The 14614-nt window shown below is 41.6% G+C and overlaps 1 protein-coding gene across 1 annotated transcript in view; it reads right to left on the bottom strand.

Moving 5' to 3' along the window:
* LOC126413133 (lutropin-choriogonadotropic hormone receptor-like) overlaps positions 1-14614 on the bottom strand; it is a gene marked incomplete at its 3' end in the record, with an annotated part of 673520 nt that overhangs the window by 100927 nt on the left and 557979 nt on the right. The window contains exon 12 of the mRNA XM_050083025.1: positions 3053-3124. Coding sequence (XP_049938982.1) covers positions 3053-3124 — 72 coding nt within the window. The remainder of the gene's footprint in view (positions 1-3052; positions 3125-14614) is intronic.

A 14614-nucleotide genomic window follows, 5' to 3' on the forward strand; every position in this document is an offset into this window, starting at 1 on the left:
AACTTTGAAACACGTATCTATTTTGTACGAGCTGTAAATAAATAGTTGCCACTATTAAAGTTCCAACCCTCGTATGTAGTGAGCAGCAGCAGTCCTATCACACTTTCCTGGGGCACTCCTGACGATGCCCTTGTCTCTGATGATGGCTCGCCTAGAGAACAATATACTGGGTTCTGTTACTTAAGAAGTCTTCGAGTCAGACACATATTTGCCGGCTGAGGTGGCCGAGCGGTTCTAGGCGCTACAGTATGGAACCGCGCGACCGCTACGGTCGCAGGTTCGAATCCTGCCTCGGGCATGGATGTGTGTGATGTCCTTAGGTTAGTTCGGTTTAAGTCGTTCTAAGTTCTAGGGGACTGATGACCTCAGGTGTTAAGTCCCATAGTGCTCAGAGCCATTTGAACCAGACACACATTTGTGAACTTATTCCATACTCTCGTACCTTTGTTAATAGCCTGCAATGAGCCATCGTGTCAAATGCTTTCCGGATATCTACAAATATGGAATCTGCTGTGCTCTTCATCTTTAGTTCACAGTGTATCATATGAGAAAAAGGCAAGCTGTGTTTCGCACGAGCAATGCTTTCTAAAACCATGATGATTCGTACACACAAGCTTCTCAGTCTCAATAAAGTTTATTATATTCAAACGGAAATTATGTTCAAGAATTCTGCAACAAACCGAAGTTAGGGATAGTGTTTTCTAACTTTGAGGGTCCGTTCTTTTACCCTTCTTGTACACAGGGAAACGTGAGCTTAGGAGATTTGAAAGCGATCCGATCATGAAACTTATTTTACATGCAAACAGCTCACTTTCGGACATGTATTCCTTATTAATACTTAGCAACCTGTATCATTTCTTGCTTTTCAATGCGCTTTCGTACGGCAACATCCGTCGTGATGATCGGTTTGTTCTCCTAGTGCACGTATCATACATATCCCTCTCCTCTCCTCTCCAGTCCTCTTTACTATAGATACAAAATCAAGTTGCTTCCTTGCCTCCGTCTCTGTGTGCAGGCTAATCTCAGAAATAGCTGTAGCGGTTCTGATCCGGGTTTTACTAATAGGTACGCTGATTCAGGAGGGAAGTTTATATATGTAATTTATAAATATTTCGTACAAACTGTCTGCACTATGATGGACTACAATTAAGTTGTGAAAACGATGCCACTGCCACCTAATGAACAGCTGCTTGACTCGGCAGAGCTGCAGCGCTTTTAGATAGCAGAAAGGGTGACCAAACTCTTGTCTGGCGAGATGGATTAGTAGCAGAGCGTTTGGCTTAACACCGAAAGTTTGTCGGATCGAGTTCTTCTTAGGTAACTTTACTTCACTCTGCCTTTTAACCTCGCATTCACCTCTCAATGAAGAGTGGAGTCGCCAACAATGAAACGTCGGTCGTATTCCACGTTGCACTGTAGACCCCCTTTTATCCAGTTGGATAATTGGCTAGGGACATAAAAAATCGCCTAAGTGACATCTAATTGCTTGCAGTTGTTTCAGAACAACGGCGCAGCAAAGAAATACGCTTTGGTTTTCAAATATTTACGCGTAAAGTAAAACGCAGCATGGGATGCACCTTTATTTCGTTTGTATAAAGGAAGTTTTGCAGCACCGCAGTAAATGACTCAGCTTTCTGGTTTGCTTGAGACATAGACGCGTGTTGAGTCAAAAGATATTGTTTGTTTGGACATTTTCATATTATACAGAAGTCTGATAAACGAATCTCTGCTGGCGAGAAAGAGATTTAGGCCTTTTAAAGATTGGAATGGCATGGGCACGATTTCTTGTATGGAATTCGGAAGTTTCTTACGAACGAATAGATGATATTTCGAAATACTTGTATAGATGGTTGAGGGAAGCATTTCGAAATAGATGACAGTGTCAGAGTGCAAATTTCTGCTTCTTCGCATTGTCAGACGCAGTTCGCACTCTTAATTCACTGCAAATTCTTTGAACAATGGACAGTGAATGAGTCACTCAACTTTGAAGTTCGCGCTAAATATGAGCAATCATCAGGATATGATATGAGACTAAGAATATTTGTATAATGAAATACTTGTAACCAATAGTTTTCCTGCAATCATTTGAGCAGAACTCCATAGCAAAAACATATGTGAATCCAAAATGTATGATGTTTTTTTTTATGCTTGAAGTAAAACGTTTACCGAAAAAGTACTTCAGCAAATTTAGATTGTTTATATACAGTTCGTTCTTTCTTCAGCGCAGTAGATGACTCAACTTTCAGCTTTCTACCTTCAAACATAGAAGTAGACACGATTCTTTGCGTCTGCCCCACACACACACACACACACACACACACACACACACACACACACACACACACACACATGCACGCACATTTACACATGATACGCATCCAATATTTACTTTGATTGCAAATATATTATTTACATCGCAATTTCCCCAGATCATTGCTATGGCACATCATTCCAAACGTTAATTATATATGGGATAGTAACATTCGTACCTTGAGATAACTGTCATGGTGTGTGCTGCTTGCATCTCGTAAGTTATATGAAATTGATGATATTGTCTTACTTAACGTTTGAACATTATACGCGCCCGCCAAACAAAATACGCTACGTCATAGAAGTCGTCTGGTCGTATATAGACAAAGCTATACGTGCGAAGCCGGGCCGGCTCACCAATGTACCATGAAATGATCATACGGCTTCACTAGCCAGGAGAATTCGTCGAGGTTTTTAGGCTGCCACGTGTAAGTCTTTCTGTCAGACACTATTTCGACAACTTGTAAGTCCGAATATGTCATGTGAACAACATATATTTCGATTGTTCTTTAGGTCACTTGGAAGCGGTACTGTTAAAATTTTTAATTATTTGAAGACCATCACGTAGACTATCGTAGACACTGAACATGGCCAATGTGTGGCCAATGCCGAGAACGACTGTAATCATAAAAATAGTTTGTGCATCAGTTTGTAGCTTACTATCAGTTGAGCAGAGAGCTTAAAGGACCACAAACCATTTCTCATGGGCAGGAGGAAGTAGCTGACAATGAACGGTACTCACAGGTCCTCGAGCTGCGTGAACGGCAGAAAGGCCTCCGGATGGATGTCGGTGATGCGGTTGTCCTCGAGGTCCCTGTGAACAGAGAGCTCAGCGTCAGGTGTGACGGCAGGCAGCAGACAGCAGGTAGCTGTCGGGTGTTGCGCCAGCGCGGCACACTTGGGCCCTGCTGTTGCGTTACACGCCTCACTTTGGGCCGGCCCCTGCTATTTATCCTTATCTGCCCTGCCTAATAATAGGCCCCCCGTTTCTAAACCTGCTCCACATCGTTTCCGTGGACACGAATAGCTCCGGGCTGCCTGAGCTCACTGGACCCACACGTCAGATCAGCCGAAAGTGAGTCGAAAAGGACAGTTGTGCCCTCAAAAGCTGAAGTCGAATGGTTATTAAAATGCAAATCAAACTATTACTGCAAACGTACGCACACACACACACACACACACAAACTCTGCGCCGCCCCCCCCCCCCCCCCCGACACACACACAGTGTATCATAGTTAACAGTCTAACAGTGGAAACTAATACAGGTGAAGCTACATAAAAATCGTTTTGCGTTAAAAAATTTTAGGTGTACATACTGATGAAAACGTGATGTGAAAGTAACATATTACTGAGCTGCTCAAACAATACTTTCGCTTTTCGTAGAATTGCTAGTCTTCTAAACAACGCGATGAACGTCCTAACATATTTCTTATATTTCCACTTAATAACATGCAATGAAATGGAAGGTAGACAAAGATTTCTAGTCAGATGAGTTCAGACTAATATTAACAGCAGCAGAGAATGGTATAAAGGGAGTAGGATTCGTTATGATTAGGAAGGTGGGACAGAGAATGAGTTAGTGTGAACAGTTCATTGACGGTGTTGTTCCTATCAGAATTAACAGCAAACCAACACCGGACAAAACAGTTCAGGTATACATGTCGACATCGCAAACAGAAGAGGAACATATATAGAACAGACATGAAGATATTGAAAGTCCATTTCAGTATGTAAAGGGAGATGAAAATCCCACAGTCGTGAAGGATTGAAATGCGGTTATAATAGAAGGACTGGAATAAAGGGCTACCGGAGAATATGGGTTTAGTAGTAGGAATAAGAGAAGAGAAAGACTGACTGAGTTCTGCAATAAATAGTAAGAGCGAACCGCAAGATGAGGAGATGTACTTGGAAGACGCCGGGAGACACAGGAATATTTAAGTTTCATTACATTATAGTCAGACAGAGATTCCGAAATCAAATATTGGATTCTAACGCGTACCCAGGAGCGGACATATACTCAGATCACAATTTGATAATGATGAAAAGCAGGCTGAAGATTAAGAGACTAGTCAGGAATACTCAGTGGGAAAAGAAGTGGGATATGGAAGTACTAAGGAATGAAGAGACACATTTGAAGTTCTCTGAGACAATAGACACTGCAGTAATGAGCAGCTGAGTAAGAAGTTCAGTTTAATTGGGATGGACATATAGAATCTGAACAGTCACAGAAGCTGGAAAGAAAAACACACGTACAAGGAAGGTAATTGCGAGAAAACCACTGAACAGACTAAATACTTCATTTGACAGGCCAAATAAGGAAGCACAAAAATATTCCGGGAAGCTCAAGAATACAGATATACAAGTCACTTAGGAATGAAATAGGAAGAGCAGGGATGTTCAGGCGAAATGGCTACATGAAAACATGTTTAGAAACCGCAAAAGAAATGATTGTCAAAAATACTGACTCAGCATACAGAAAAATCGAAACAACCTTCGTTAAAGTTAAAAGCAAGGGCGATAACATTAAGAGTGCAATGAAAATTGCACTATTAGATATAGAGAGTGGAAAGAGTACATTGAAGGCCTCTATGAAGGGGAGGACTTACCTGATGAAAGGGAAGAGATGGGGCTTTCAGTATTGGAATTATAATTTGATATAACGTTGAAAGACTTTATATCAGACAAGGCGAAAGGGATAAGATAATATTGCGTTGTAATTTCTAAATTAATGGGGGGAGGGGGGAGTGGCATTAAAGCGAGTACTCAGGTTGGTGTGAAGACTGGTGACGTACCATCAGACTTTCGGAAAAACACACAAAACACACAATTTCAAAGACAACAGTGGATGATAAGACCGAGAACACTCGCTCAATCAGCTTAACAATCGATGCATCCTAGTTGCTGACAAGAATAATATACATAATAACGGAAAAGAAGTTGGGAATGCGTTGCATGAAGATCAGGTTGGCCTTAGGAAAGGAAAGTCACCGCAGAGGCAGTTTTCACGTTGCGATTGGTAACGGAAGCAATAATGAAGAAAAAGCAAGACAAGTTCATAAGATCTGTCGACCTGGAAAAAGGGTTTAACGACGTAAAATGCTGCAACATGTTCGAAATTCTGAGGAAAATATAGGATAAGCTGTACGGAAAAATGGACGATAGACTGTGTGTCCACGAACCAAGAGGGAGGAATAAGAGTAGAAGACGAAGAACGAAGTGCTTGGATTGAAAAGGATGTAAGACAGGTGAGCAGACTTTCGGCCCTTCTGTTCAGTATGTACATTGAAAGAGGCAATGGTGGAAATTAAAGAAAGGTTGAATAGAGGGATTAGAATTCAAGGTGAAAAGATATCAGTGACAAGGTTCGCTCATGACATTGCTATACTGAGTGAGAGTGAAGAAAAATTACTGCATTTGTTAAATAGAATGAACAGTCTAATGAGCACAGAATATGGACTGAGAGTAAACCCAAAAAAGACGAAAGTAATGAGAAGTAGCAGAAATGAGAACAGCGAGGCGCTTAACATCAAAACTGGCATTCACGAAGTAGATGAAGTTAAGGTTTTCTACTACCTACACAGCAAAGTAACCAATAACGTACCGAGCAAGGACAACATAAAAAACAGATTAGCGTTGGCAAGAAGGGCATTTCTGGCCAAGAGAAATTTACTAGCATCAAACACAGGCCTTAATTTGAGGAAGAAATTTCTGAGAATGTACGTCTGGAGCCCAGCATTATATGTACATCTACATATACATTGACACTCCGCCGGCCGCTGGAGCGCAGCCCCAAATCCTCCCGAAACCAGGTAGGTAAGCAGGTAACAGGACCGAATTCTCCCAAACTGACGCACTGTATGTCGTATTATAGCCAATAATATAATTATCTCTGCCATGTTCCTTATCTCCTTCCCCTACCCCTCCCATGTTTTAAACAAAAAGTATTGATTCACTTCTGCACGCTTTGCGCGTGACCTTGAGCGGGACTTTGTCGCTTCCGCTGTGCCGGCTGGGCTTTATCTCAATAAGATAAAAGATAAAACTTTTAAACATACTCACAACACACGCGAAAAACTTTTACATCTTGTACTGTAACTTCATATGCTTTCCTTTGCCTGCTTGGAGTATTCATAACGTTTAGAACTGCTACCTGCTTCAAACGGGAGGATTCGGTATTCGGTACCATCGTTTTTCAGATCCTTGAGGGCTTCGGAGGATTCGGTACCATTTTTCTGACCGCAGGAGGATTCGGGGCTGCGCCCGGCCGCCGTACGGCGGATGGCGGAGAGTTGCCTGTTCCACTACCAGTCATTTCCTGTCCTATTCCACTCGCGAATAAATCCAGAGAAAAATATCTGTCTATATGCTTCCGTATTAGCCCTAATTTCTCGAAACTTATGTGCTCTGTCCTTATGCACAATGTATGTTGGGGGCAGTACAATCGTTCGACAGTCAGCTTCAAATGCCGGTTCTCTAAATTATCTCACTAGTCTTTCTCGAAAAGCCAACGGCTTTGCCGCACTGGTAACAACGGTTCTCGTCAGATCACTGTAATTAGCTGCTTCCTGGTTTGGCTAACACTTGTATGGGTGACTGTCCAGTATGCTGAGCGCTGTTGGCAAGCGGACTGCACTCAGCCCTTGTAAGGCCAATTCAGGAGCTGCTTGGTGGGAAAATAGCTGCTCCGGCCATGAAAGCTGACAACGACCGAGATAGTGATGCGCTGATCATATACACCTTCATAACTGCATCCAGTGACGCATGTGGGGTGGGGATAACACGGCGGTCAGTCGGTACCCTTGGGCCTTCGAGACCTCTTCGGGTGGCGTTTGATGTCTCTCGAAAAGAACGTCGTCTTTCCTCCGGGATTCCCATTTGAGTTCCCGAAGCATCTTCGTAACACTTACGTGTTATTCTAACCTGCTGGTAACAAATCTAGCAGTCAGCCTCTGAATTGCTTCGATGTCTTCCTTCAGTCCGACCTGGTACGGATCCGAAATACTCGCGCAATACTGAAGAATAGGTCGCACTAGCATCCTGTATGCGGCCTCCCTTACAGATGAACAACTCTTTCCTAAAATTCCTAATGAACCGAAGTCGACCATTAGCCTTCCATAACACATACCTCATATGCTCGTTCCATTGCATATCGCCTTGCAACGTTACGCCCAGATATTTAAATGACTTGACTGTATCAAGAAGGATACTAGTAGTACTGTAACCGAACATTACAGGTATGTTCTTCCTCTTCATCTGGATTAACTTACATTTTTCCACACTTAGAGCTAGCTATCGTTCATCACACCAACCAGAAATTTTGTCTAACTCGTATCTTCCAACAGTTAATCAACTTCGATACCTTAATAGAGAACAACAATGGTCCTACCCCACAACCCTGGGGAACTCCTGACGATACCCTTGTCTCTGATGAACATTCGTCATCGAGGACAACATACTGGGTTCTCTTCCTTAATAAGTCTCTGGGCCACTCATATATCTATGACCTTATTCAATATGCTCGTACTTTCGTTAATAGCCTGCAAAGTGCACCGTGTCAAACGCTTCCCGCTTCTAGAAATATGGACGCTGCCTGTTGCCCTTCATCCATAATTCGCAGTATATCATGTGGGAAAGGGCAAGCTGAGCGTCACACGAGCAGTGCTTTCTAAAACTGATTGAGAGACATAAGCTTCTCGGTCTCAATAAAGTTTATTATAGGAACTGAGAGTATGTTCAAGGATTCTGCAGCAAACAGAAGTTAGGGATATTGGTCTGTTATTTTGCGAGTCCGTTATTTTACCTTTCTTATATACTGGAGCCATCTTTGCTTTTTTCCAGTGTCTTGGGACTTTGTGCTGGGCGAGAGAGGTAAGGGGCCAGTGCCGTAGAGTACTCCTTGTAAAGCCGAACTGGGGTTCCATCAGGATCTGATGATTTATTTGCTTTCAAATCCTTCGGTTGTTTCTCTATGCCAGGGATGCTTATTACTATGTAGTTCATATGGGAGTCAGTCCAATGGTCAAATGACGGTGCACTTGTACAATTCTCTTGTGTTGAGGATTTCGTGAACGTGAAATTTAAAACTTTAGCTTTCGTTTTGCTATCTTCAACTGCCACACCAAACTGGTCAACAAGGGACTGAATGGAACAAATTTGACCTCAATAGAGACAATATTTTTGTCAGCTGCCATGAGTACTCCTCCTCCTATGGCCGCCAGTCCGTCTCGTTGATATACATTCCACGACCTCCTAAATATCTCATATATTGAAACAAAGATTGTGGGAAAACCGGAACAGAAGAAAATCGAAGGATTTGAGATGTGGTGCGACAGAAGTCCATTGGAAATTAGGTGGACTGATGAGGTATGTAATGTAGAGGTTCTCCGTAGAATCGGTGAGGAAAGGAATATGTGGGAAGAATGGACAAGGTGATAGGGCATGAGTTAAGACATCAGGAGATAACCTCGATGGTACTGGGGGCAGCCGTAGGTTGAAAATTGCAAGGGAGTGGAAGGCATGCAGCAAAAAATTCGCCGTCAATAACTCATCACAATTTGAGAAGAATAGCGATGTCCATACCTACAATACTACAAGGGAGATTATCTTTATTACTCTTTTTTTAAGCTGTCAGTGATTGTGAAAAGATTTCAGCATGCGTCAACAAAAGTCTTTGATCATTTGACAATATCAAAGTCTGAAAGGTGGGGAAAACATGTTTTAAATCTAACCTAAAACATATGTTGTATGTATGCAAACGACGAATGGAAATTTGAAAAAAGGCCGGGATTTGAATCCCTGTCCCCTTTTCGCTTGGCAGATGCACTAACACGCCATCCTGGCACAATGGATTCGCACCATCTCAAGTCTCAAACGTCTATGATATATACTCGGTCTCTGAAAACATATAGTTTCATTTGGTTAACCTAAAATGATTTCGTCTTGACATTTCCTTTTTTTCCATAGACGAATTTTTATTTAAGAACTGATAGCCTGGAGAAAAAGTAATCTTGTTATAAGCTACTAGGACTCGTAACCAATATTTTTGGTAATGTTACATTTGGGGCAGTGTGCTATTTTCGAACTTGCAAATGAACAGCATGCACTGAAACCAGTCATGTATACATATTCTGTAAACCGACTCGTTCCCATAGGCTTTTGCAAGGGTGGAGGGGACGAGGGGGGGAGCAAGAAGAGCCACATGGCCCGCTCCAGGAATCTGGGGTACATGTTTCATTAATTTCAGAATTGCAAAGGGAAACACTGTGGCTTTAGTAAACATAGCATTTCTTGATTGTTAGGTTTTTCACAGTAAATTCGTCGTATACTGTTTTCTTGATGTGGCTGTGGTTTCGTCGTTGCTTCACAATATTGGGGGACATTTGAAGTAGTGCACCCTATTTTTTTCTGTCTCTTTCTTGTTTAGCCATTAATGAACTATAAAACAGTACAGTGCAACACCCAGCACAGTACACGAATGGCTGCAGTAGACCTGCCGATACTCGTTCTCAATTCCTCCAAGGTCAGCCATAGAGTCGCAAGTTCTGTAATCCACTTGCCATGGCTACAGGATAATGTGCCAGACTAGGTAGACGATTATCATTTTGATACAGTAGTAGGCTGTTAAGAGCTGGCGACCAGTTTAATAGGTGTCTTCGAAGATTTACAACATCCGTATTCGTATTACTAACACAGAATTGCTTACTTTTAACTGAATAGGCAGACCTTCGATATAGCAGTAATATTTCTCCAGTAAAATATTGACTGGACAACTATTAAACGTTTAAGATACAGTAAGCTTTGTGCCCTTGCTGTCAAATTTATTTCTTGAAGCTCGACAAGGTCTCAAAACTTAACTGGCACGAGGAACTTAACTAACAAATTATATCAGAAATGGAAGTTTTGGAATGTTGCATCCTCTTGGATGAATTTCTGCGGTCACCCACGCTCGTTCCACATCAGTTTGATAAAACATAACGTACAAATCATCCACGGAACATCTAACTACAAAGGAGCCGTTTACGAGATGAAATGAAATGTGTGAGTGGCTCGGGCCTACCGTCGGGTTGACCAGTCACCTGGTATAAGTTTTTTCATTTAACATCACTTCAGCGACTTGTGTGACGATGAGGCTGGTATGGCAATGTAGACAACACAACACCCAGTCGCCGAGCAGAGAAAATCTCCGACCAGGCCGGTGATCGAAACCGGGCCCCTTGCACGGCATTCTGCCCCGCTGATCACTCAGCTACGAGAAAACTGCGATGTGTTGTTACCAGTCGCCACTGACTTCGGAATGAAATATTGCCCTAGTTAGCACAAATGTATTTGAAAGGTAAACGTTTCAATCAAGTTCTCGTTTCATTAAGCTTGAATTCTTCGATAACCCTTGGTTGGGAAATGGGTACACGATGATAACTAGAAGCCTTCTTGAAACGTTGCTTCATTAAGGCATTGTTATTCGGCTGATATCTCGAGAAGGTTCAATCGACCATGTTGCGTCTGAGAATGTTTGATCCTACACATCAAGTGTTATTTACTTCTTCGGCTGCATGTGATCAACCAGGAGCACATGTTTTTAGTGCCAGTACACATTTCTTATGACTTTTTTTTAGCGAACTGAAACGTTAACACTACACGGATTCCTGTTGAAATTACAATTCGACGCAGGAACAATTGTCATAGACAGTCTCAATGTAAGGGAAAGAAAATAATTCGCCACCATCCATCCAACAACGTTCCATAAATCCATGTTCTCAGGGAATTTTCGGAAATTCCGTTTGTCCGTAACATTTTGGTGTTATGACGCAATCAGCAATAAAATGTAATCAACATATTCAATATTTATCAAACTATTATGGAAACAGCTTATCAGAAGTTCAAATTTCACTCTCGTGACGTATAAAATGCTACTATGTTACTAAGAAGCAGTTTCATATGGCAAATACACACACGATAAAAAATATAACAGTTGACATAAAACCAAGTAATACATCTAGCGGCTAACTGGCCAACATACAGATTGTTTCTGTAAGTTTGCCGCGATAGTAACGTCTTTGTGGTACAATGTGTGTCCTCAAGAGATTGTTATTATTTTTGTGTATCCTGAAGTTATGGTCATTATGAGCTACGAAAACTTGCAGAAAAAATGTTAACGAAAACCGAAATTCAAAAGGATTGTTTAAGCCTCAAATTAACGCAGTGAAAAGAACGAAAGATGCGTTAGCCGCGATTGTTCGCTGACTGCTTATTGACCCTTTAAGGTACAGCGAAAGAGCTTTTCGTCTAATTTCGACACACTGCTAAAGTTCTTTACATCATTCATAGATTTGCAACGAGACAATAAAAATTAGGATGCGTGATACTTCGTCAGATAACCATTCATTCATGTGACAGGGTAATATGTCGTGATTTGTTTATAACTTAATATTAAACATGGGTGATCATGGGGCCGGAAACCTGCGTTGATAAATAATTAATGAACAGAAATAGGTACGCACATGAAGAGAATACATTGTTACGGAAAATATATCCTCTAAATTCATTTGGTTGGTTTTCTTTAGGTAGTTAGCCAGAAGACTCGTTTCATGCGATTCTTCACCCTGGTGTATCCTGTCCACGTCTCTTCATCTTTGCATAACTATTGCAACCTATATAAAGGGCTATTACAAATGATTGAAGCGATTTCATAAATTCACTGTAGCTCCATTCATTGACATATGGTCACGACACACTACAGATACACTTCAGGTTTCTGCCGCCAGAGCGCTCGAGAGCGACAGGAGCCGAGAAAGTGTATGTCGTGCTTGAAATGCACTCACATCAGTCAGTCATAACAGTGCAACGACACTTCAGGACGAAGTTCAACAAAGATCCACCAACTGCTAACTCCATTCGGCGATGGTATGCGCAGTTTAAAGCTTCTGGATGCCTCTGTAAGGGGAAATCAACGGGTCGGCCTGCAGTTGGCGAAGAAACGGTTGAACACGTGCGGGCAAGTTTCACGCGTAGCCGCGGAAGTCGACGAATAAAGCAAGCAGGGAGCTAAACGTACCACAGCCGACGGTTTGGAAAATCTTACGGAAAAGGCTAAAGCAGAAGCATTTCTTAAACAGGAGATTGGAAAACCGATGGATCGGTCGTGGTGGAGATCATGATCAACAATTCATGTCATCGCCTCCACGCTCTCCCAACTTAACCCCATGCGATTTCTTTCTGTGGGGTTATGTGAAAGATTCAGTGTTTAAACCTCCTCTACCAAGAAACGTGCCAGAACTGCGAGCTCGCATCAACGATGCTTTCGAACTCATTGATGGGGACATGCTGCGCCGAGTGTGGGAGGAACTTCATTATCGGCTTGATGTCTGCCGAATCACTAAAGGGGCACATATCGAACATTTGTGAATGCCTAAAAAAACTTTTTGAGTTTTTGTATGTGTGTTCAAAGCATTGTGAAAATATCTCAAATAATAAAGTTATTGTAGAGCTGTGAAATCGCTTCAATCATTTGTAATAACACTGTACATTTGGATTTGCTTACTGTATCAAGCCTAGGTCCTTCCTTTACTTTTACCCTGCACACTTCATTCCACTATCAAGTTGACGCTCCGTTGATGTTTCAGAATGCGTCCTATCAACCGATCCCTTCTGTTAGACAAGTTTACCATAAATTTATTTTCCCGATTTCTGTTTAGTATCTCTTTACTACTTATTCGATCTAACCCTCTAACGTTCAGCATTCTTCTTGAAGACACATTTCAAAAACTTCTATTCTCTTCCGGTCTAAATGCTTATTGACCATGTTCACTTCCGTACAAGGCTACCCTGTCTACAAACGTTTAAATTTATGTCCGATATTAACAAATTCATCTTTTTTCAGAAATGCTTTTCTTACTAGTCTGTATTTCACAGTCTCTCTGCTTCTGGTACAGTCAGTTAATTTGTTGCCGATGTAGCAAAATCTTCTAACACTTTTAGTTTCTTGTTTCCTAATCTAATTCCCTCAGCATCGACAAATTAAATTAGACTTCATTATATAAAGTTTGTTTTACTATTGTTGATGTTCATTTTACAACCTGCTTTCAAGATATTATGAATTTGTTTGTCTGTTATTCCAAGTTCCTTTTTGTCGTGGGTGGAATTACAATATCATAAACAAACAAGGAATTTTTATTTTTCAACCCAAATTTTAATTTTCTTTCCAAATTTCTCCTTGATTTCCTTCACAGCTTCTTCAGTGCACAAACTGCGCAACATTGGGGATGGTCTACTATCCCGGTCACTCTCTTCTCGCCCACTGCTTGCCTTTCATGCCGTTCAACTTTTATAACTGCCTTCTGGTTTCTGTAGCAGTTGTAGATAACCTTTCGGTCCCTTTATGTTAGCCTTGCTACCATAAGAATTTTAAAGAGTGTATCCCAGTCAACATTGGGAAAACTGTCTCTAAATCTGCAAACGCTATAGATGTAGGTCTGGCTTTGGTTAACCAATCTTCTAAAATAAGTTGTAGGCTCAGTACTGCGTCGCATGTTCCAACATTCCTCTGGATCAGGTCATTATCTTCCACAAGGTCAGCCTCTACCACTGTTTCCATTGTTCTGTAAATAATTCGTGTCAGTATTTTGCACCTGTGGCTTACTAAAGTGGTAGGTATTATTTACATCTGTCAGCACCCGCCTGTTTTGAATTAGAATTCTTACATTCTTCTTGAATGTCTCAAGAAAAGTAGCCCAACTCAAATTTCTTACACAGAAGGTGAAATAGTTTTGTCAAAGCTGACGCTCCCGCAACAATATTTGTAAGGAAAGCAAATAAACATTTGTTGAAGTCGCGTTAATTAAACAACGTCCGGTTTTTTTTTTTTTTTTTTTTTAAATGGTTATTGCCTTGGAATACTGAAATATCGTCCCAAATGGAAATCCACAACGTTAACGAAAAGGTCAGTAATTGCACTTCTAAATCTACATCTACATTTATACTCCGCAAGCCACCCAAAGGTGTGTGGCGGTGATCACTTTACGTGCCACTGTCATTACCTCCCTTTCCTGTCCCAGTCGCGTATGGTTCGCGAGAAGAACGACTGCCGCAAGCCTCCGTGCGCGGTCGAATCTCTCTAATTTTACATTCGTGATCTCCTCGGGAGGTATAAGTAGGGAGATGCAATATATTCGATACCTCATCCAGAAACGCACTCTCTCGAAACCTGGACAGCAAGCTACACCGCGATGCAGAGCGCCTCTCTTGCAGAGTCTGCCACTTGAGTTTGCTAAACATCTCCGCCGGTCTAAGTCGCTGCAGTCATGAACTG

Source organism: Schistocerca serialis, chromosome 7 (assembly GCF_023864345.2).
Source record: "Schistocerca serialis cubense isolate TAMUIC-IGC-003099 chromosome 7, iqSchSeri2.2, whole genome shotgun sequence".
Classification (NCBI taxonomy): Eukaryota; Metazoa; Arthropoda; class Insecta; order Orthoptera; family Acrididae; genus Schistocerca; species Schistocerca serialis.